This window comes from Crotalus tigris, unplaced genomic scaffold (assembly GCF_016545835.1).
Source record: "Crotalus tigris isolate CLP2741 ecotype Arizona unplaced genomic scaffold, ASM1654583v1 scf7180000020351.1464749751:1500972, whole genome shotgun sequence".
In the NCBI taxonomy this organism is placed as follows: Eukaryota; Metazoa; Chordata; class Lepidosauria; order Squamata; family Viperidae; genus Crotalus; species Crotalus tigris.
Window position 1 is genome coordinate 1,447,501 of NW_024097980.1, and position 22,659 is coordinate 1,470,159.

The following is a 22,659-nucleotide window of genomic DNA, read 5'->3' on the forward strand; positions in this document are numbered from 1 at the left end:
AACTAACAACAAAACAAAACAAAAACGAGGAAGGAGCTCCCTTACCTGTCTAACATTTTGGTGCTGGCTCGTTCCAACTTTTCTAAGATTTGAGGCAGTTGTGTGTCATCGTCGCAGGAACCCCCCCAGCCGAGGACCCGGGCAAGGTCATTTCCCGTCCCAAGTGGCAACACTCCCAAATGACACTGAAAGGAACGCAAAATTTGAGATTTGGGATTCGCTTTTTGAGAGTCCGTTTGCTCTAGGCGCCAGGCTAGAAAGCAGGAGGCCGTGAGTTCGAGTCTTGCCTTAGCCATGAAAGCCCACTGGGTAAGTTTGGACGAATCACCAGGAGACTGGGAGTTCTAGTGCCACCTTATCTATGAAAGCCAGATGGGTGACTTTGAACCAATCACCAGGAGACTGGGACTTCTAGTCCCACCTTACCTATGAAAGCCAGATGAGTGACCTATGGCCAATCACCAGGAAATTGGGAGTTCTAGTCCTGCCTTAGCCATGAAAGGCAGTTGGGTGACTTTGGACTAATCACCGGGAGACTGGGAGTTCTAGTCTCACCTTAAGTCATGAAATAATAAAATAATAAATAAAATAAAATAAAATAAAATAAAATAAAAATAAAACAATAAAATAAAATAAAATAAAATAAAAAAATAAAATACAATAAAATACAATAAAAATAATAAAATAAAATAATACAATACAATGTAATGCAATACAATACAATACAATACAATACAATAATAAAATAAAATAATAAAAATTATCCTGTTTAACCTTAACTACTGTTAAACTCTATGACAATGTTTAATTATAATGATGACATGTTCTTTTTTTCTTTCCTAGTTTTTTAAAAACAAAGCTGCCTTCACTTCTCTTTAGGAGAAAGAAACAAGACACTCGCCTGTTTGTGTAGGTTGAGCTTATCAATTTCGGACAACACCCAGCCAACGCTGCCATCTCCTCCGCACACCAGGATTCGAAAATTGTCAAACTTCTGAAATAACCGCAAACTGAAAAAAAAAGGAGAAGGCGTGTTCTGTATTCGAATCCATCCTCTTAGCCGGAGAATCTCATAACCCTGAAAGTCAACTGTGTTGGGAACAAAGCGTTGGAGAACTTTCTAGGCAAAAAAAACCAGCGCCTTTAAAATCATATTCAAATAGTACTGAGAACCCCCAAAAGAATATATTATTAAGAATATATTAATAATACATATTAATAATAGATGTTATTAAGCAGAAACGTTTAGATCGAACAAATGACAGGAGGAAATGAGAAACAGATATCAGCCCAGTGAAGAAAACAAACTAGGAATCCAAGGTCGGGATTACAGAGAGCCCTCAACTTGTTTTGTGACCGTTCAAAGTTACAACGGCACTGAAAAAAGGGACAGGACCATTTTTCACACTTACGACTGTAAGGGAATTCCATTTACCAAAGTTTTTAATCAGAAAAGGGATGGCAAAACGCAGGATGCCTGGTGTGTGACGTCTGTGATTTTTGGGGAAGAGAAATAATATGAATTGTTCGCCCCCGGAGAAGAATCCAGAGCAGCGTTTTTCAAACTTGGCAACTTGAAGATGCATGGACTTCAACTCCCAGAATTCCCCAGCCAGAAGGGGGGAATTCTGGGAGTTGAAATCCAGATTTCCTTTCACATTGCCAAGGTTGGGAATCAACCCTCTAGTCTCGAGGCTGTGGACTCCGTGTCTCTCAAATGATCCGACCGTGCATTTCTGCTCATCCGCTTTTCATTCCTTTCCCAAATAACCCTGGATAGCAAATAAACCAGGTTACCCTAAATGAGGCCCCCCGTTCATTAAATCGAAGACCTGAGCTGGGTTTAGCGACTGCTTGAAGCGCCGAAGGAATTTCACGCCCTGATTGTCTCCGCTCTTTGAATTCACAAAAACCAGCAGAGGACTGGCGCACGTGGGTGGACAGGTCGCTTTCCAGAAACCTGGAAATAAAATAATATCAACCAGCTAAAACTCCTTTCCTATCTCCAGCAGTTACAATCAAGAGGTTCTTAATGAATTGGGGAGACAATTTTGGACTACAGGATGGAGGATTCTTACAAATAGCCTCAGAGAACGGGATAGCAAGAGTTGGAAGGGACCTTAGAGGTCTTCTAGTCCAACCCCCTGCTCAAGCAGGAGACCCTATACCATTTCAGACAAGATGGCTGTCCAATCTCTTCTTAAAAGTCTCCAGTGTTGGAGCACCTACAATTTCTGGAGGCAGGTAGTTCCACTGGTTAATTGTTCTAACCGTCAGGAAGTTTCTCCTTCGTTCTAGGTTGCTTCTCTCCTTGATTAGTTGCACCTGTTGCTTCTAGTCCTGCCTTCAGGCACTTTGGAGAATAGCTTGACTCCCTCTTCTTTGGGGCAGCCCCTGAGATATTGGAAGGCTGCTATCATGTCCCCCCTCGTCCTTCTCTTCATTAAACTACTAGACCTACCCATTTCTAGCAACTGTTCTTCATATGTTTTAGCCTCCAGTCCCCTGATCATCTTGGTTGCTCTTCTCTGTGCTTTTTCCAAAGTCTCAACATTATATATATGTATGTATATATACCAAAGCTGGATGCAGTGTTCCAAGTGTGCTCTTACCAAGACTTTATAAAGAGGTGCTAAAATTCTTTGCTTTTCATCGGCAAAGGCCAATATGTTTTAGAACATAGAAAATGCATTTCTGTGTTTGAATTTATGGCAATCTGCCAGGGTCTATAGAAATTGAAACCTAATTAGAAGCATGAATCTGGGTGCGTGTATTTTAAGTGTCATTAGTTCTCTTACATTAATTTGCATGGAAATCAGCAAGAAATTGTCTTCCTAGTTTAATGTCTAGTTGAGTGAAAAGAAGGACATGCTGGCAGTGTTCCAATATCTGAGGGGCTGCCATAAAGAAGAGGGAGTCAAGCTATTCTCCAAGGTAGGACAAGAAGCAATGGCTGGAAACTGATCAAGGAGAGAAGCAACCTGGAACTAAGGAGAAACTTCCTGACAGTGAGAACAATTAACCAGTGGAACAACCTGCCTCCAGAAGCGGTGAATGCTCCAACACTGGAAGTTTTCAAGAAGAGACTGGACAGCCATTTGTCTGAAATGGAATAGGGTTCCCTGCCGGAGCAGGGGGTTGGACTAGATGACCTTCCAACTCTATTATCCTATTCTATTCTATTCTATTCTATTCTATTCTATTCTATTCTATTCTATTCTATTCTATTCTTCATTCTTCTATTTCTATTCTATTTATTCTACTCTACTCTATTCTATTCATTCTTCTGTTCTATTCTATTCCTATTCTATTCTATTCCTATTCCTATTCTATTCTATTCTTCATTCTTCTGTTCTGTTCTGTTCTATTCTACTCTATTCTATTCTATTCTATTCTATTCTACTCTATTCTAGTCATTCTTCTGTTCTATTCTATTCTATTCTATTCTATTCTTTATTCTTCTGTTCTATTCTATTCTCTCTACTCTATTCTATTCATTCTTCTGTTCTATTCTATTCTTTATTCTTTTGTTCTATTCTGTTCTATTCTATTTTACTCTATTCTATTCATTCTTCTGTTCTATTCTATTCTATTCTTTATTCTTCTGTTCTATTCTATTCTACTCTACTCTATTCACTTCTGTTCTATTCTATTCTATTCTACTCTATTCTATTCTTCATTCTTCTATTTCTATTCTATTCTATTCTTTCTACTCTACTCTATTCTATTCCTATTCTATTCTATTCTATTCTATTCTATTCTATTCTATTCTATTCTATTCTATTCTATTCTATTCTATTCTATTCTATTCTATTCTATTCTATTCTATGCTATAAAGTACTAAGACATTCACATTCTGCTTGAATTGCTTCCATCTCCTTTCTGGTGTCTTGCAAACTGTCCTGTACCATTATCCACGTTACAGGTGGTATGCACTCATGCAGCACACACCATGCATGTTACATACATCATACATTTGCCATGTTAACATACATACCATCCGAATCTATGCTGTTCAGTGCCGTGGGCGGAATAATTGAGACTTTGCACTGGCCCAGCGGACACTTGCGCGGATACGAGTCTCTGCAAGCTGTATGCACCTGGAAAGGGGTTCATAAAATGGAGGCGCCGTGGATTATTAAAAAGGCGATTTGATGGCAAAAAGGCAAATCTGAAAACAGGCAGTCCTCAATTCAATGACCACCACTGACCCCAAAAGTTCTGTTGTTAAGTGAATCCGGCTTGACTTCGCTTGTCAGAAGGTCACAAAAGGGAGTCACAGGACCCCGGGACACTGCAACCGTCGTAAATACAAGTCAGTTGCCAAGCCTCTGAATTTCGATCACGTGCGACGGTCGTAAGTGCGAAAAACTGTTTTCAGTGCTGTTGTTAACTTCACATTGTCACTAAGGGAACTGCTGTAAGCCGAGGACTAGCTGTAAAGCAGTTTCCAAACTAACATCTGAGAGTCGTGCATGATTAAATTGTGAATAATCATTTGATTAATTTAACGACTGAGCCAGAAGGCCCGAGCCGTGCCTCTGGATTTTGCCAAGGAGCAAATCCAAGGCTCCACATTTGAGCTTGACAGATCGCCTGGTTTTGCTTCAGATGATTAATATTTGCCCCAAAACAAAATAAACTGTTTTCTGGGGGGGGGGAGAACTGCTCTTTGTGTAGCCTGCTCAAACTTCCCATGTGGGGTTTTGCACCTGCGTGCAGCCTTCTCTGGGGACAGAGATTGAACTCGGGAACTTTGGAGACAGGAAACGTGGCTATGTTTTGGGGGTCACGGAGAGGGTTCACCCGGCCCCAGAGAAGCTCCATCTGCAGCCCTGGAACCCCCAGATTGGCCTGGAATGAAAAATGCATCTTCCAGCCCTCCTTGTTTTCTTGCAAGCGTTTTGTGAGCCGGACTAGGTAACTTCATTGGTGCTAGAAGGGTGGGGGGTATACAGGGAGGAGGAGGAGGAGGAGGAGGACAACGACGACGACGACGACTGTGGGGTCCTTGTTGCTCTCTGAGCTTGGTTGTTTCTTGCAGATGTTTCATTACCCAACTAGGTAACAATCAATGCTAGTAAGTATACAGAGAGAGGAGGAGGAGGAGGAGGAGGAGGAGGAGGAGGAGAGGAAGGAAGAGGAGGAGAGGAAGGAAGAGGACTGTGGGGTCCTTGGTGCTCTCTGAGCTTGGGGGCTTTCTTGCAGACATTTCATGACCCAACTAGAGAACATCATCAGTGCTAGAATGGAGAGGAGTTTGCAGAGAGGAAGTAGTGGTGGTGGTGGTGGAGGTGGAGGAGGAGGAGGAGGAGGAGGAGGAGGAGGAGGAGGAGGAGGAGGAGGAGGAGGAGGAGGAGGAGGAAGGAAGAGGACTGTGGGGTCCTTGGTGCTCTCTGAGCTTGCTTGTTTTCTTGCAGACCTTTCATGACCCAACTAGGGAACATCATCAGAGCTAGTAAGGAGACAAATTTGCAGAGAGGAGGAGGAGGAGAACAACTGTGGAGTCCCTGGTGCTCTCTGAGCTTGCTTCCCCCTCCTCTCTGTATACCCCCCACCCTTCTGGCACCGATGAAGTTACTTAGTTTGGCTAATGAAATGCCTGCAAGAAAACAAGCATGCTCAGAGAGCAGCAAGGATGCCCCATTCCTCCTATTCCCCCCCTCCTCCTCCTCTCCTCCTCCTCCCCTCCTCCTCCTCCTCCTCCTCCTCCTCCTCTCCTCCTCAACTCCTTTCTAGCACTGATGATGTTACCTAGTTGGGTAATGAAACGTCTGCAAAAAAAACAGCCGAGCTCAGAGAGCACCAAGGACCCCATACTACTACTCCTCCTCCTCCTCCCTTCTAGCACTGATGATGTTACCTAGTTTGGGTAATGAGACACCTGCAAGAAAACAAGCAAGCTGGTTTTTTGATCTGAAGCTGTTTTTACCCAGTTCAGACTGGACTTCTATGTTCAAATTGTATGTAGCAAAATGCATCTTTGCTCTCAAAAAAAAAAAAAAAACAGGAGAATCTTGGTGGGCTTGCAGGAATTCCTGGGTGGGAGAAATCAAAATAATTATTAGAGGGAGGGACAAAGTTCCCTTGTAACTGAAAGACCACAGTGTACTGTATTATGAAAAGGGCCAGGGTGAAATGGCTGAAACCAAATGCGTGGAATCATCAACAGAACTTCTCTAACGAGTAACTTCAAACTCTTGCTAAGTTTACACCTTTTGACCTATCGCAGAAGTACAAAAGACAAGATACATAAAGACCGTTTTAACAGACCCGTCAAAACAATCTTTTTTAAAAAAAAAAACCATTGACAAGGTCCACCATGCGCCATAAGAAAAGCACTATTTGTCCATAATTCAGTGGGTACGTAGAGGAGACAGCTGCTTATCATGCATCTTTTGATTTTCAAAAGGAATAAAAGCATATGAAGGAGAAAACAGACGTCTTATTAAAACGAAATTTCAGGTTGCAGATCCATTTGTTTATGCTTCATGGTCTGATTACTTTTAATTAGGTGAGCTGTTTGGTTTTATCCGGGGGACGAAAACATGGCTAAAATTATAAATCAAGCCGATATGGAATTAAATGAAATGAAATGAAATTAAACTAATTAGGTTAACTATCAGGAATGGCACAGAAACTTAAAAGGGAATCAGGCAGCTGACAAGCTGGGAAGCAACCGCTAGGGCTGGTAGCTTTGCATCCAAGTTCTAAATAAATAGCTTATTATAATAGCTGAAGATTCATCCAGAGTTTCTTTGGCTATTTTCTTTATTAAATGGTTGTCATAAACAATTTCTTCAAAAAGACAGGGAATCAACTGAGAGATGCACCGTAAGAGCCAATGAGTTGATGAGAGCAATTCCTCATAAATAAATAAAGGCAGTCTTGACTTAACAACCACTCCTTTAGTGACCGTTCCAAGTTACAATAGCACTGGAAAAAGTGCTTTTTAACATTTACAACCGTTGCAGCATCCCCACGGTCACGTGATCAAAATTCAAATGCTTGGCAACTGGCATGTACTTATGACAGTTGCAAAGTCCCGGGGTCACTTTTGCAACCTTCTGACCAGCAAAGTCAATGGGGGAAGATGGATTCCCTTAAGAACCCCGTGTTACTGACTTAACAATTGCAGTGATTCATTTACAACCGTGGTGAGAAAGGTCGTAAAGTGGGGCAAAACTCCCTTAACAGATGTCTCGCTTAGCAACCGAAACTCTGGGGGGTCGATTGCAGTCGTACCTTGAGGGCTACCTGTACATTTTAAGTCGCTGTAACTTAAGCAGTAAGTAGTAGGTTCCTACCAACCACAAATGAATCCTCAATGCGATCTGGAAACATGCGTTATTGCAGTCAATTCACTTTCACCTCTGTGCCATTAACACAAAGGGCAAAATGGATAACGTAGTGGATTTTTAAGGAAGTGGACAGCTTTAGAGAAATCTATGCTTTGATTTGAAACTCCCTAATGACAGGAGGTCCTAATAATAATAATAATAATTGTCAATAAGAAAGACAAAAAAGTCTGGATAGTGGACGTGGCAGTGCCTGGAGACACAGAATAGATGAGAAAGAACTGGAGAAGATAACAAAATACAAAGACCTACAAATAGAAATAGAAAGACTGTGGCAAAGGCAAGCAAGGGTAGTACCAATAGTCATAGGCTTCTTGGGTGCAATCCCAAAACAACTGGAGCACCACTTGAACACCATCATCGGCATTGACAAATTCGCCATTAGTCAATTGCAAAAGGCGGCCTTACTAGGAACTGCTTCCATCCTGCAACGATATCTGTAATACCATCAAACATCCACATCTGCCTATCCCAGGTCCTGGGTAAGGACTCGATAGGTAGACAAAAATGCCAAATCCAGTCTGAACATCTGGCTGACTGTGCGATGATCCATAATAATAATAAAGTTGGGAGGGATCTTGGAGGTTATCTAGTCCAACCCCCTGCTCAGGCAGGAAACCCTATACCATTTCGGACAAATGGCTGTCTAGTTTCTTCTTAAAAACTTCCAGTGTTGGGGCGTTCACTGCTTCTGGAGGCAGGTTGTTCCACTGGTTAATTGTTCTAACTGTCAAGAAGTTTCTCCTTAGTTCTAGGTTGCTTCTCTCCTTGATTAGATTCCATCCGTTGCTTCTTGTCCTGCCTTCAGGCACTTTGGAAAATAGCTTGACTCCCTCTTCTTTGGGGCAGCCCCTGAGATACTGGAAGACTACTATCATGTCCCCCCTTGTCCTTCTCTTCGTTAAACTAGACATACCCAATTCCTGCAACCGTTCCTTATATGTTTTGGCCTCCAATCCCCTGATCACCTTTGTTGCTCTTCTCTGTACTCTTTCTAGAGTCTGAACATCTTTTTTACATCGTGGTGACCAAAACTGGATGCAGGATTCCAAGTTTGGCCTTACCAAGGCATTGTAAAGTGGCATTAACACTTCACCTCATCTTGATTCTGCCCCTCTGTTAATGCAGCCCAGCACTGTGTTGGCTTTTTTGGCAACTGCAGCACACGGCTGGCTCCTCTTTAAGGGATTGTCCACTAGGACTTAATGAACTGGAGGGTGAAAGCAGTCGCGATTATGGTCCCAAACACTGATGGTGCTACCCAGCTGGGTAATGAAACGTCTGCAAGGAAACCCAAAGCATCAAAGACCCCCCGCAGTCACAAACAAGCCCACTAGAGCCCCAGTCCTGTCGTGTATGTGTTGTCGATGCACCTAAAAAGGTTCAAACACACAAGCACCGTGATTCTTTTATCACCACCACCACCACTGTCCATGCTTTATGGTCAGCTTCTTGTCCCAGTCCAGGAGAACATCTTCACAAAAGCACGGCCCACACTTACCAGTGTCTTGCACCAAAGGCACTTCCAATCTTGCAGGCGGAGAACACTGCCACAGGTTTTGTCACACACAGCACATCTGGCGCTGACCGGAAGGTTGCCTTCTAGCCACTGATGAGGCATGGCTACCTGGAGGGGAGGTTGATTGGAGTCAATGAGAGGAGAAGTAAGAAAGTTCAACTTCCATCCCTTTTGACTTCAGTCTCATTCCTAGAGTGGGGAATTGGTTGGTCCATTTTCAAACTACTCTGGGTCAGCTTTTGATCCAGGATGAAACTTTGCGTTTCAACTTTCCTTTACATTAAGAGGGTGGGAGGTGTTACTTTCAACTGGGTTAAATGGAGGAATGAAACCTCTTTGATTCAGCTGCAGACAGCAGGAGCCTGAAGCCTTGTCAAGGACATCAGAACAGGTGTGGATTTGAAGCAGATGGTTCCCATCACAAAGTGGACTTCATGATGTGAATGATGTAAGACGTTGGGGGTTTGGCTGGGAAAATGATTGTTTAAGTCTAGTAATCAGTGTGGGAACCTCAGAGTTAGTTTTGCTTCGACATCACCAAGCAGCGTATTCAATAAATAGTAAGATTTTCAGAAACAAAATCAATCTGGAGTTTTATTTGGATTCTCGAGCTGGATGTTGACGCTCTGATTTGAAGAGGTCCACTCACTCACAAGGGACTTTATCCCAGTGTTTTTCCTTGATTGAGGCCATCCTCATGTTCCAAAGAGTAAAAGGAGCCATATGAGTGCAATGAGCTAGAAACCAAGAGGATTATAACTTCTAGTCCACCCTTAGACATGAAATCTGGGTGACTTGAGGTCATTCAGGGTCCCTTGGCTCAACCAATCTCACTGGGGGAAAGAGGAGGCAGGATCACCATGTACTCAGCCTTGAGTTGTACAAAAAAGAATGTGGGGTGCAAACTGATGAAGATGAGGATGATGATGAGGACAAGGAGGAGGTTGAACTGAGGTTGAGGTTGAGGATGAGGGTAACAATGAGATTGAGGGTTAAGCTGAGGATGAGGTTGAAACTGAGGTTGAGGTTGAGGATGAGGATGAGGATGAAGATGAGGATGAGGTTGAAGTTGAGGATGAGGATGAGGAAGAAGATGAGGATGAGGATGATGATGAGGATGAAGATGAGGATGAGGTTGAGGTTGAGGATGAGGATGAGATTGAGGTTGAGGGTGACAATGAAATTGAGGGTTAGGGTGAGGATGAGGTTGAAACTGAGGTTGAGGTTGAGGATGAGACTGAGGTTGAGGTTGAGGATGAGAATGAGGTTGAGGTTGAGAATGAGGATGAAGATGAGTGAAATTAAGGCTGAGGTTGAAACTGAGGTTGAGGATGAAAGTGAGGATAAAAATGATGCTGAAGTTGAAGCTGAGGTTGAGGATAAGGTTGAGATTGAGGTTGAGATTGAGGTTGGGGTGAGGGTGGAAATGATATTAAGGCTGAGGTTGAGGTTGAGGATAAAAATGATGCTGAAGTTGAAGTTGAGGTTGAGGATAAGGGTGAGGATGAGGATGAAAATGATGTTTAGGTTGAGGTTGAGACTGAAGTTGAGAGTGAGAATGAGGATGAAGATGAAGATGAGGATGAGGATGAGGTTGAGAATGAAGATGCAGGATGAGGTTGAAGATGAGGATGATCCCAAGGATTTCCACAACACTTCAAAGATGCCTGAAAGAAGAGCTACTGTATTTCTTAAGAAGCTGAACAGACACCCTCAACATTTCACCAGTGGCATTGTACAGCTTCTCATTCTCAACCCTTGGCCACTAGTGTTCTTTCTTCACAACTGGAAGACCAGGTGGCCTATTGGTCCTAAAATCTGGCCATTTTCTGCAGCTGTGAATGAAGCTATTATAGACACCTCCAAGCTTGCCGGAAAGAAATCTGTAACTCCCTGGGGCCTACTTGAAAATAGTCCAAGGTCTTCTTGGTGATAGAGTTACATCCTGAATTCAATAGGACATCATGTGCTAAAAACATGTTTGCTAGACAGGGCCCACCGCTAGCTACAACCCACCCTGCCTAATTGTTATTACAGCCAATTGTTTTTCAACAAAAAACTGAAGCATGCATGTTGCAAAGACTTACACCATCTTCATCCTCAATGATATCTCTTCCAATTGAAGTCAATGTTGTCCATTTGCAATTATTTATGGCCCGAACGGCACACCTTTTGTGAGCCTTGAACTTGCATACTAGGAAAAAGGAAATGAACTTTAAAAAAGAAACATAGATAGATTCCTGAAAACGTTATTTCTTCGTGTCACAAAATCCATCTTAACCAAATACCCATTTAGGAAGAAGGATTTGCTTCCAACCTTCACCAAAGGTGAAGAGAAGAGAAGAGAATGTAGAATAGAATAGAATAGAATAGAATAGAAGAGAAGAGAAGAGAAGAGAAGAGAAGAGAAGAGAAGAGAAGAGAAGAGAAGGTAGAATAGAATAGAATAGAATAGAATAGAATAGAATAGAATAGAATAGAATAGAATAGAATAGGATGGGATGGGATGGGATGGGATGGGATGGGATGGGATGGGATGGGATGGGAAGAGAAGAGAAGAGAATGCAGAATAGAAGAGAATATAGAATAGAATGGGATGGGATGGGATGGGATGGGATGGGATGGGATGGAAGGGAAGAGAAGAGAAGAGAATACAGAATAGAAGAGAATATAGAATAGAATGGAATGGAACGGAATGGGACAGAACGGAACGGAACAGAACAGAATAGAATAGAATAGATCCTGGAAAATAGAATAGAATAGAATAGAATAGAATAGAATAGAATAGAATAGAATAGAATAGAATAGAATAGAATAGAATAGAATAGAATAGAATAGAATAGAATAGAATAGATTGCGACGGGGTGGAGCAGAACAGAACAGAACAGAATAGAGTAGAACAGAAGCTGGAAAGGACCTTGGAGGTCTTCTAGTCCAGCCCCTATACCATCTCAGACTAGTGAATGTCCAGTCTCTTCTTAAAAACCTCCAGTGATGGAGCACCCACCACTTCTGATGGCAACTTCTGTTCCACTGGTTGATTGTCCTCACTGTTAGGAAGATTCTCCTTAATTCCAGATTGCTTCTCTCTTTGATCAGCTTCCAACCATTGCTTCTCATCCTTCCCTCTGATACCTGATCTATTCAGTCCCGTGGAGGCATTATGATCCTCCTCATACACACGTACACACACAAGTGAGGCTGCTAGGCGGTCTCTTTGTAAGACACCTTATGAAGCCAAGATGCATAGCATCTGCACTCTTACATAAACAAGGGCTGAAAACCACTTCAGACCTTAGCCAAGTCCCTGATAATTATTATTTATCACAATGAACGCCTGTTGCTTGCAAGCGGGCGATTCAGCATCCCAGAAGTTTTGAGCTGGTGGCTTTCCAAGAACAGCTGTCTCTCCAAATGCCTTTGTTGGTTCCAAAGAAAGAAAAGCAAAAACATTAATCTGACAAGATCCAAATCCTGGGACTTATAGTTTAACTTGTCAGCAAGCATTAACAGTCACCTGGGGATCCCCCGAGTGTGTTATTTAGTTTCCAATAACATGGATAACCGGGTTTAAAAAAACCCTGCAAATGGAATCCAAGAATTGTACATGGAATGAATCAAGGTACTCATTTAAGGAGAAACTTCCTAATTGTGAGAACAATGAACCAGTGGAACAGCTGGCCTTGAGAACTTGTGGGAGCTTCATCACTGGAGGATTTTAAGAAGAGACTGGACTGACATCTGTCAGAAATGGTATTCCATTCCATTCCATATTTTCTATTCTGTTCTGTTCCGTTCCATTCTGCTCCATCCCGTCCCATCCCATCCCATCCCATCCCATCCTATTCCATTCCATTCTATTCCATTCCATTCCATATTTTCTATTCTGTTGCGTTCCGTTCCATTCCGCCCCACCCCACCCCACCCCATCCCATCCCATCTCATCCCATCCCATCCTATTCCATTCCATTCCATTCCATTCTATTCTATTCCATTCCATATTTTCTATTCTGTTGCGTTCCGTTCCATTCCGCCCCATCCCATCCCATCTCATCCCATCCCATCCTATTCTATTCCATTCCATTCTATTCCATTCCATATTTTCTATTCTGTTGCATTCCATTCCACCCCATCCCATCCCATCCCATCCCATCCCGTCCCGTCCCGTCCCGTCCCGTCCCGTTCCGTTCCATTCCATTCCATTCCATTCTATTCTATTCTATTCTATTCTATTCTATTCTATTCTATTCTATACATGACCCACATTTAATCAAAGTCCTGACCCCAGCTACTGCAGGTTCTCTTCCTTCTCATGCTCCATGCAAAAAAGAAATAAAACAAATTGCTGGGACCTGTCAGGTTCGAACATGTCGTGTGAATTTTGTTCTTATCCAAAAAGCAGAACAAATCTGAGCGATTGCAGCCAACGGTCGCGTTGAAGCTGCAAGGCCACCATTTCTCCGATGGGCTGAACAGTCCAAACCAGCCATTGAGATGCCTCAACTTACAACTACAGCGACTTACAACCAACACCCCAGTCGCAAGTCAAGGATCTCCCGTGACCCATCGCACGCCCACAGATCAGCAAACGGCAATCCATTCTCGGAAAAGGCAGATTCACTAACCGATGAGTGAAAGCACGGCTGAATTGTCCAGGCTAGAAAGAAAGACGCTGAACTGACACAAGCCAGCAGAAATTACCGCTCTATTTAAGCAAAGGGACTCTTAACTCTGCCTTTTAGGGCTAAACTATTACCTTCGCAAGACAAACCGTGGGAAGTAACTCCGGAGAGGCTTTCGCGGCAGACGTTGCAAAAAGTGGGCCTCGCGTGGGAACAAGCATACCAGTTGTGCATCCCTGAAAAGTGCTCCACGTTAAACTGGGCCGCCTAGTAAAAAAAGTTAAAAGACAGATTGCCACATGCACGATGCGCCAGGGTTACCATCACCACATTTTGGAGAAGTTCCTCTTTTGAGCAACCCCCCCCCACAAAAAAAAAAATAAGACATTCATTCTTTTGAAGCAAAAAAGAAAAAAGAAAGAACAGGCTAAATATAAACCTCAGCTCAGTCTTCGTGCGTTTATTAAGAACACAAACATTTTCCTTCCTGTTTTTTGCATCTTAATAAAGGGAGAATCCTGAATTATTCTTTAAAAAAATAAAACAGCGGTCCCAAAGGCCCGTTCAGCTTACCTCGTAATGTTCTCGGGACTGGACCGACTTCAACGAAGTAATCCAGTCTTCCATCTCTTTTCTGTTCTCTGCACACAATATCAGTCTCCTGAATGGGGTGATTATCTGAAAAGGATTGCCAATTGCTAAAGGGAAGGCAGACCCAAATGGAACATAAAAAATAAGGAAACGTCCTTTTCTCCGACACATAAAGGAGAACGTTCCCCTTTATCGCCGTCGTAAGAGCAAATTAAACCAGCAGCCACAATACTCAAAAAAAGCTTTCGTTGTTGTACATTTCAGAACACAATCATTGACTTTGCCAGCACTAGATTTGTACACGCCCAGAGGGGGAAAAAAATATCAGAATGTTCTACGGGTGTGTTTTAAAACACGTCTGTAGTTTTATAAAGGAGTAACGAGGGTTGGGAGAGATCAATCTTTCTTGATATCCTGCATTTGACAAGCATACAATTATCTAAGGATTTTGGGTAACCAGAGATTGTCGTGCTAAGCAAAACACAGCACAGCGTGACAGAGGGAAGGCTGTCAATTATCTGAGTTGACGAACATTCCCGTTCAGATGGGTCGCCCTGCCAAATCTTAAATTTGAATATCCCTTGGTCTGAAATTCTTCAGGATTATTAAAACGAAGACGAACAATATACACCTCTGACTTCTGGGAAGCAACAAGTTCAGAACACGAAGCAGAGAACATACTTTTTCCATCCTGGCTAAATGCATCGCCTGCTATATTTTTTACCTTTCCGGAGACATCATTTTGGAAAGCTTAAATGATGCTATAATCTATTAACATCAGCAGAACGCAATTCCAGAATCTCAATTCCATGTAAAGATCCACTAGAGCGTTGCCTATTTGATAAACCTGGTTTAGCATCTTGCAAAATTAGAAGATCTTCCTGGCCACAATTTACCCTGTCTTTTTGGCAGTGTGTTCAGTCTTCGCTTCTCTCCACAAATGGCACTAACACATCAGGCAAGCTCACTCAGTACACACACACACACACACACACACACACACACACACACACACACACAGCCCAAGAGTCACGTGGAAACAGCAGAAACTCCCGAGCATTTTAATATAAACTAAACAGAAGGATCTTTTTCCGTCTTTCTCTTTCCTGCCCCCTTCACACCCTTAGTATCCTTTTCCTGAACGTCGGCAAATGAACAAGCAACTAAACTTCATTTTTAATTTGTACCATTGTGCCCACAATAAAAAATGACAATAAAGGTTATCTATCTCACTATTGCTCTATCTCTCTATCTATCATCTATCCTGTCTGTCTGTCTGTCCGTCTGTCTCTATCTATCTATCTATCTATCTATCTATCTATCTATCTATCTATCTATATCATCTATCTATCATAGCTATCATCTCTCTCTCTCTCTCTATCTATCTATCTATCTATCTATCTATCTATCTATCTATTAGGCTGCCAAACTGTATTTCTTGCTCTGAGTTGGAAGAAATAATGGAATGGAATAGAATGGAATGGAATAGAATGGAATGGAATAAAAATAATAGAATAGAATAGAATAGAATAGAATAGAATAGAATAGAATAGAATAGAATAGAATAGAATAGAATAGAATAGAATAGAAAATATGGAATGGAATGGAAACAGAATGGAAACAGAATGGAATGGAATGGAATGGAATGGAATGGAATGGAATGGAATGGAATAGAATAGAATAGAATAGAATAGAATAGAATAGAATAGAATAGAATAGAATAGAATAGAATAGAATAGAATAATGGAATGGAATAGAATGGAATAGGATAGGATAGGATAGGATAGGATAGGATAGGATAGGATAGGATAGGATAGAATAGAATAGAATAGAATAGAATAGAATAGAATAGAATAGAACAGAACAGAACAGAACAGAACAGAACAGAACAGAACAGAATAGAATAGAATAGAATAGAATAGAATAGAATAGAATAGAATAGAATAGAATAAGAAGGGAAGGGAACAGAACAGAACAGAAGAAATAAACTGGATAATTGACTCAATTATTCACACTGTGATCAAACCAAATCATGAAGCCTTCAAAACAGATTCTTGGCCATCAACTGGAAGGTTTTGTGCATCTCTTTTAAAGCAGCAACGTTGTTTTCAAAGCAACCGTTGCCTCTTTGCAAAGTTGCAGGAAGCATGATCAGGCACAAAATATCATCGCTTCCCGTCAGCTACGCTGTTTTCTACCCCTCCAACTTTCTTCTAGAAAGACCCAATAAAATGTCCAAATAAACCACTAAGTGGAAAATAATCATGTTGTTATTGTTATTGTCGTCGTTGTTAGTAGTAGTAGTAGTATTAGCTAAAAGTATCTTAATGGTCTGTGGAGATTCTCAATCATCCAGGTTGTCCCAAAGGAGGTTTTTTTTTTCCCCCGAAAAGCAACTGAATTTTCTTGTTTTTTTTTTTCTTTGAAAACCTTTTGCTTCTCATCCCGAGAAGCTTCTTCGGTTCTGAACTGAAGAACTGAACTGAAGAGGCTTCTTAGGTGAGAAACGAAACGTTTTCAAGGGAGGAAAAAAACCCTCAAGAAAGTTCAGTTGCTTTTTGGAAAAAGCACCTTTCTTGGGATTCTTGGAAGAATTGAGGGGAAGGTGGAGTTGATCCGTCAGCTCAACTAAATCAGATTCCCAGTTAAACATCTGTTGCGTTCAGGGAAAAGAGAGTGAAAGAAAGGAAAACAGACAGAAAGGCAGAATAATAATAATAATAATAATAATAATAATAATAATAATAATAATAATAATAATAATAATAATATTGACAATAATAATATTGACAACATCAAGCACACTGAAGTCAAGAAAAAGATTAGAAGTGAATACATCAAGAGAGTGAAGAAAATCTTAAAATCCAAACTCAATGGAGGAAATACAATAAAGGCAATCAACACCTGGGCAATCCCAGTCATTAGGTACACAGCTGGAATAGTGGACTGGATTCAAGCAGAACTAAAAGCAATGGATAGGAAGACCAGAAAAATAATGACAATGAATCACACCCTTCATCCATGCAGTGACATTGACAGACTTTATCTACCAAGCAAATAGGTGGGCGTGGAATGCTACAAGTACATCAGATGGTTGAAGAAGAAAAAATGGCTTTGGAAGAATATCTGAAGAACAATGATGAAGATGCACTGAAATTTAGTATATCAGAAGGCTTACTAAACGAATGGAGAGAACCAAACTGGCCTCAGAAGACCAAATGAAGAACAGATAAGGCCTGGGAAGTACAAAGCCTACATTGCCAATACATGAAAAAAATAGCTGGAAAGCAGATAATAATAAAACCTGGCAATGGCTAATGAGCAGGAAAATTGAAGCAGAGACGAGGGACTAATTCTGGCTGCACAAGAACAAGCCTTAAGGCAAAAATGCATACAAAGTCAAAATGAGAAGACAGCAACAGACAGTAAGTGCCGCCTATGCAAAAGCTGAAGAAACAGTGGACCACTTGGTAAGCTGTTGCAAGAAGATTGCACAGACTGATTCACAAGCAGCGACATACAAGTAGCACAATGGTGCATTGGAAGATCTGCAAAAAATATCATTTGCCTGTAAGCAAAAACTGGTGGGAATCATAAAATAGAGAAAAGTCATAGGAAATGATAAAATTAAACGGCTCTGGGACTCAGAATTCAAAACAGACAAGCACCTCAACATAACACCCCAGACTTAACAATTGTCGATAAGAAAGACCAAAAAGGTCTGGATAGTCGCACGTGGCATTGCCTGGAGACGCAGAATATAAGAGAAAAGAACTGTGAAGATAACAAAATACAAAGACCTACAAATAGAATAGAAAGACTGTGGCAAAAAAGCAGCAAGGGTAGTACCAATAGTCATAGGCTCCCTTGGGTGCAATCCAAAACAACTGAGCAAACAACTTGAACACCATTGGCATTGACAAATTTGCTATTAGTCAATTGCAAAAGGCGGCCTTACTAGGAACTGCTTCCATCCTGCGACGAGATCAAACCTCCTCATCTGCCTACCCCAGGTCCTTGGGAAGGACTCGATAGGTAGACAAAATGCCAAATCCAGTCTGAACATCTGGCTAACTGTGCAATGATCCATAATAATACTAATACTAATAATAATATTAATACTACTAATAATAAAGTTGGAAGGGACCTTGGAGATTATCTAGTCCAAACCCCTGCTCAGGCAGGAAACCCTACCCCATTTCGGACCAATGGCTGTCCAGTCTCTTCTTAAAAACTTCCAGTGTTGGAGCATTCACCGCTTCTGGAGGCAGGTGGTTCCCCTGGTTAATTGTTCTGCTCTCCTTTACTTACATATTATTAAGTTCCTTCTTCAGCTGCATCCAAGTGTCGAAAACAAGCCCACCAGGAGGACTTGGGTTAAGACTTCGTCAGTGCTGGGATTCAGCCGGTTCGTACCCGGTAGCTAATCTTTTGATGTCCAGCAGGCCCAGAATGGACTTCCGGAAGTGGCATCCATGTAGAGAACCAGTTGTTGACGTATTTGAATCCCACCACTGGACTTCGGCAAATAAGTATGTTGACGAAATGAAGCCATCTAGCTCCACAGAAACTCATAAAGTGACCTCAGATCTCTCTCTCTCTCTCTCTCTCTCTCTCTCTCTCTCTCTCTCTCTCATTTCTCTGTCTCTGTCTGTCTGTCTGTCTGTCTCTCTCTCTCTCTCTCTCTCTCTCTCTCTCTCTCTCTCTCTCTCTCTCTCTCTCTCTCTCTCTCTCTCTCCCTCCGCCCTATTTAACTCAAAGCATTGTTTGGGGAAAAATGGGAGGAGGGAGCACCCAGTGGGCCACCTTGAGATATTCATCTCGGGATCTCCCGTCCAACAATCAGATAAGAAAGTACAAGAGGTGATCTTGGCTTAACAGTCCCACGTAACAGGCCTGGGCGTTGTCTACAGCCAACAGAGCCAATTCTGGGAAAGATTGCGCTATCAATAGTTGCTTTAAGAAAGGGTTTTGACAGTGAGAACAACTAACCAGTGGAACCACCTGCCTCCAGAAGCAGTGAATGCTCCAACCCTGGAAATTTTTTTTTTAAGTGCTCATTTTATTATTATTATTATTATTAAAAAGTGTTTATTTCCCATTTATTCATACAAAATACAATTAACCATTGGTACCGCCTGCTCATTCCCCCCAGGCTGCGTCCACCCTCTCTAAACCTTCCCTACTTCCCTCCTCTTTCTCTCCTCCCCTCCTACTCTCTTCCCCTCCCCATCTCCTCTAACCATCCTACTTCCTCCCTACTCCTTCCTCCCCTCTCCTCCCTCTCACACACATGAACGCAGCATAGGGGAAATGCCCAAGCATTTACCATGACTATATTATCATTACCCACCCACTCACCCACCCACTCACCCTCGACCTTGGAAATTTTTAAGAAGAGGCTGGACAGCCATTTGTCTGAAATGGTATAGGGTTTCCTGCCTGAGCAGGGGGTTGGACTAAATGACCTCCGAGGTCCCTTCCAACATCATCATCATCATCATCATCATCATCATCATCATCATTATTATTATTATTATTATTATTATTATTATTATTATTATTATGCGGGGTATAATTTGCACAACCAGAGAAAGGTTGCAGAAAAGAAATTGCATGACCCTGGGACACTGTGACCATCGTAAATATGAGTCAGTTGCTGAATGTCTGAATTCTGATCACGTGACCATCGGGATGCTGCAATGGTTGTTAAGTGTGAAAGACAATCATAACTCATAAGTCAATCTTTTCATTGCAGTTGTAAATTCGAACAATCCCTAAACGAACTGTTGTAACCTGAGCAGTATCTGTACTTGCTCAGGGGTGGGGAACTAGGGCCCCTTTATGACTTGTGGACTTCAACTCCCAGAATTCCTTAATAGGAATGGAATGGAAAATGTGGAATGGAATAGAACGGAATGGATTAGAATAGAAAATGTGGAATGGAATGGAATGGAATGGTAGAGGACAGGGGAAGGGAAGGGAAGGGAAGGGAAGGGAAGAGAAGAGAAGAGAAGAGAAGAGAAGAGAAGAGAAGAGAAGAGAAGAGAAGAGAAGAGAAGAGAAGAGTTGAAAGGGACCTTGGAGGTCATCTAGTCCAACCCCGTGCTCAGGCAGGAAACCCTATCCCATTTCAGACAAATGGCTGTCCAGTCTCTTCTTAAAAACCTCCAGGGTTGGAGCATGCACAACTTCTGGAGGCAAGTCGTTCCGCTGGTTAATTGTTCCAACTGTCAGGAAATTTCTCCTTCGTTCTAAGAATCTTGGGAGTTTGTTTATTTATTTATTTATTTATGAGACTTATATACCGCTTTAAGTGCAAGCACTCTCTAAGCAGTGTACACCAGTAAGCAATGTGTATATATATATTTACATTGCCCCCAACCATCTGGGTCCTCATTTTACCTACCCCGGAAGGATGGAAGGCTGAGTCAACCTTGAGCCGGTGAGATTTGAACCGCTGACCTGCTGAACACAGTCAGCTAAAGTGGCCTGCAGTACTGCACCCTAACTGCTGCACCACCTCGGCTCTTGTTGAAGTCCACAAGTCATAAAGGGGGCCGGGGTTCCCCAACCTGTGCTTTAAGAGCTAAGAAAAGGCAGCTGTACTTTTCCCAGGTGCCCAGAACGAAACAACAAAGCTGTTGGCAGAGCAAAATAAAAAATAAAAAATTTAAAAAAGGTAAAAGGTGAAGCAACAGAAGCCGGAGAATTCGTCAATGGAAACAGGACCGGCTTCGTAAAAGACCAGCCGGGAGATTTTGTGCGTTATCTGATCAAACGAAGAACAGAAGGGCTGTACTTTCACGAGGCAGGTAAAACGGCCCTCTTTCACGGATGCTGAACGAGGAAAAGGACTATTATTTCATGCAATCCAATATTTAACCGGGGAGAGCACCAGATTTTGGCGATAAGGCGTGGGTGAGCCCAGAGACAATGGCTTTTTCGAACCAAACACCCCTGGGAGGCTGCAAAATCGGTTGCTTTTGAACAACAAATGTAGAGTCACCTTTACAGAAGGCTCACCTAGCCGCAGGAGAGCCCCATCCCTCATTAAATTGCTCCCAGTTACGAAAGAGGTAAAAAAAATAACACACACACACACAAAAACAACCCAGCTCTCCGCACCGCAAAGGATTGTACGCAGAGAAGGGAAGCTTGTTTCATTGTGCTCGGCCTTTTCATTACGGGCTGACTTCAGTGGAACAACTAAAAGCTTTCCAAGAATATCCCACGTAAAAGACCGGTGTGAATTTGTTCACATGGCTGCAACCTGTTTTTTTGGACCATACCTTGTGGACACATCTGAAAGAACTTTCTTCTACTCTGCTTTTTCCTTCCGCAAACCAACGTTTGCATCAAATCACGGGGGGGGGGGGGGAAGGGCCTAAGGCATGCAGTTAAGTATGCACTTAGAGCAGTGTTTCCCAAAGTTGACAATTTTAAGGCATGTGGACTTCAACTCCCAGAATTCCACAGCCAGCGTTGCTGGCTGTGGAATTCTGGGAGTTGAAGTCCTCATGCCTTAAAATTGTCAACTTTGGGAAACACTGACTTAGAGGATTAGGAACTGTCTACTTCCTCCATTTTCTTTACATTCCTTTCTACTCCTCCTCAGTTTGAACATAAGGATTCTGTTGGAACTTGAATTCTGGAAAATGCAGCTAAACAACGGACAGGAACGGTATTGTGTCTATGGACAACAAGCTAAAGCAGGGGTCTTCAAACCTGGCCCTTTGATGACTTGTGGACTTCAACTCCCAGAATTCCTCAGCCAGCCTCCATTTTGTTTGTTAGATTTAAGACAGAGGTCTTCAAACTTGGCCCTTTGATGACTTGTGGACTTCAACTCCCAGAATTCCTCAGCCAGCCTCCATTTTGTTGGTTAGATTTAAGACAGGGGTCTTCCAACTTGGCCCTTTGATGACTTGTGGACTTCAACTCCCAGAATTCCTCAGCCAGCCTCCATTTTGTTGGTTAGATTTAAGACAGGGGTCTTCCAACTTGGCCCTTTGATGACTTGTGGACTTCAACTCTCAGAATTCCTCAGCCAGCCTCCATTTTGTTGGTTAGATTTAAGACAGGGGTCTTCCAACTTGGCCCTTTGATGACTTGTGGACTTCAACTCTCAGAATTCCTCAGCCAGCCTCCATTTTGTTGGTTAGATTTAAGACAGGGGTCTTCCAACTTGGCCCTTTGATGACTTGTGGACTTCAACTCCCAGAATTCCTCAGCCAGCCACGCTGGCTGAGGAATTCTGGGAGTTGAAGTCCACAAGTCATAAAAGGGTCACAGTTCCCTCAGGCTGGCTGAGGAATTCTGGGAGTTGAAGTCCACAAGTCATCAAAGGGCCAAGTTTGAAGACCCCTGAGCTAAAGCAACGCCAATTCTGTAAGCAGAGAGGAAATGTCCTAATCCTTGTAGGATATTAATTGTATTAATAATCCTTTACCGCAACGAATACACAATTTGAGTGGTTTGTTATTACAGGTTGCCCTCGACTTTGCTTGTCAGAAGATCATGAAAAGGGATCACATGACCTTAGGGACCCTGGCAACTGTCGTAAGTA

At 42.3% G+C, this 22,659-nt stretch overlaps 1 protein-coding gene across 2 annotated transcripts in view; it reads right to left on the reverse strand.

The window, feature by feature from the left end:
• DGKH (diacylglycerol kinase eta) overlaps nt 1-22,659 on the reverse strand; it is a 60,599-nt gene that overhangs the window by 32,920 nt on the left and 5,020 nt on the right. For both annotated transcript variants that reach the window (XM_039366709.1, XM_039366708.1), the window contains exons 3-10: nt 14,073-14,177; nt 13,634-13,766; nt 10,965-11,071; nt 8,860-8,985; nt 3,998-4,100; nt 1,798-1,960; nt 902-1,010; nt 46-185 (exon numbers count right to left, since the gene is read on the reverse strand). In XM_039366709.1, the coding sequence (XP_039222643.1) occupies nt 46-185; nt 902-1,010; nt 1,798-1,960; nt 3,998-4,100; nt 8,860-8,985; nt 10,965-11,071; nt 13,634-13,766; nt 14,073-14,177 (986 nt within the window). The remainder of the gene's footprint in view (nt 1-45; nt 186-901; nt 1,011-1,797; nt 1,961-3,997; nt 4,101-8,859; nt 8,986-10,964; nt 11,072-13,633; nt 13,767-14,072; nt 14,178-22,659) is intronic.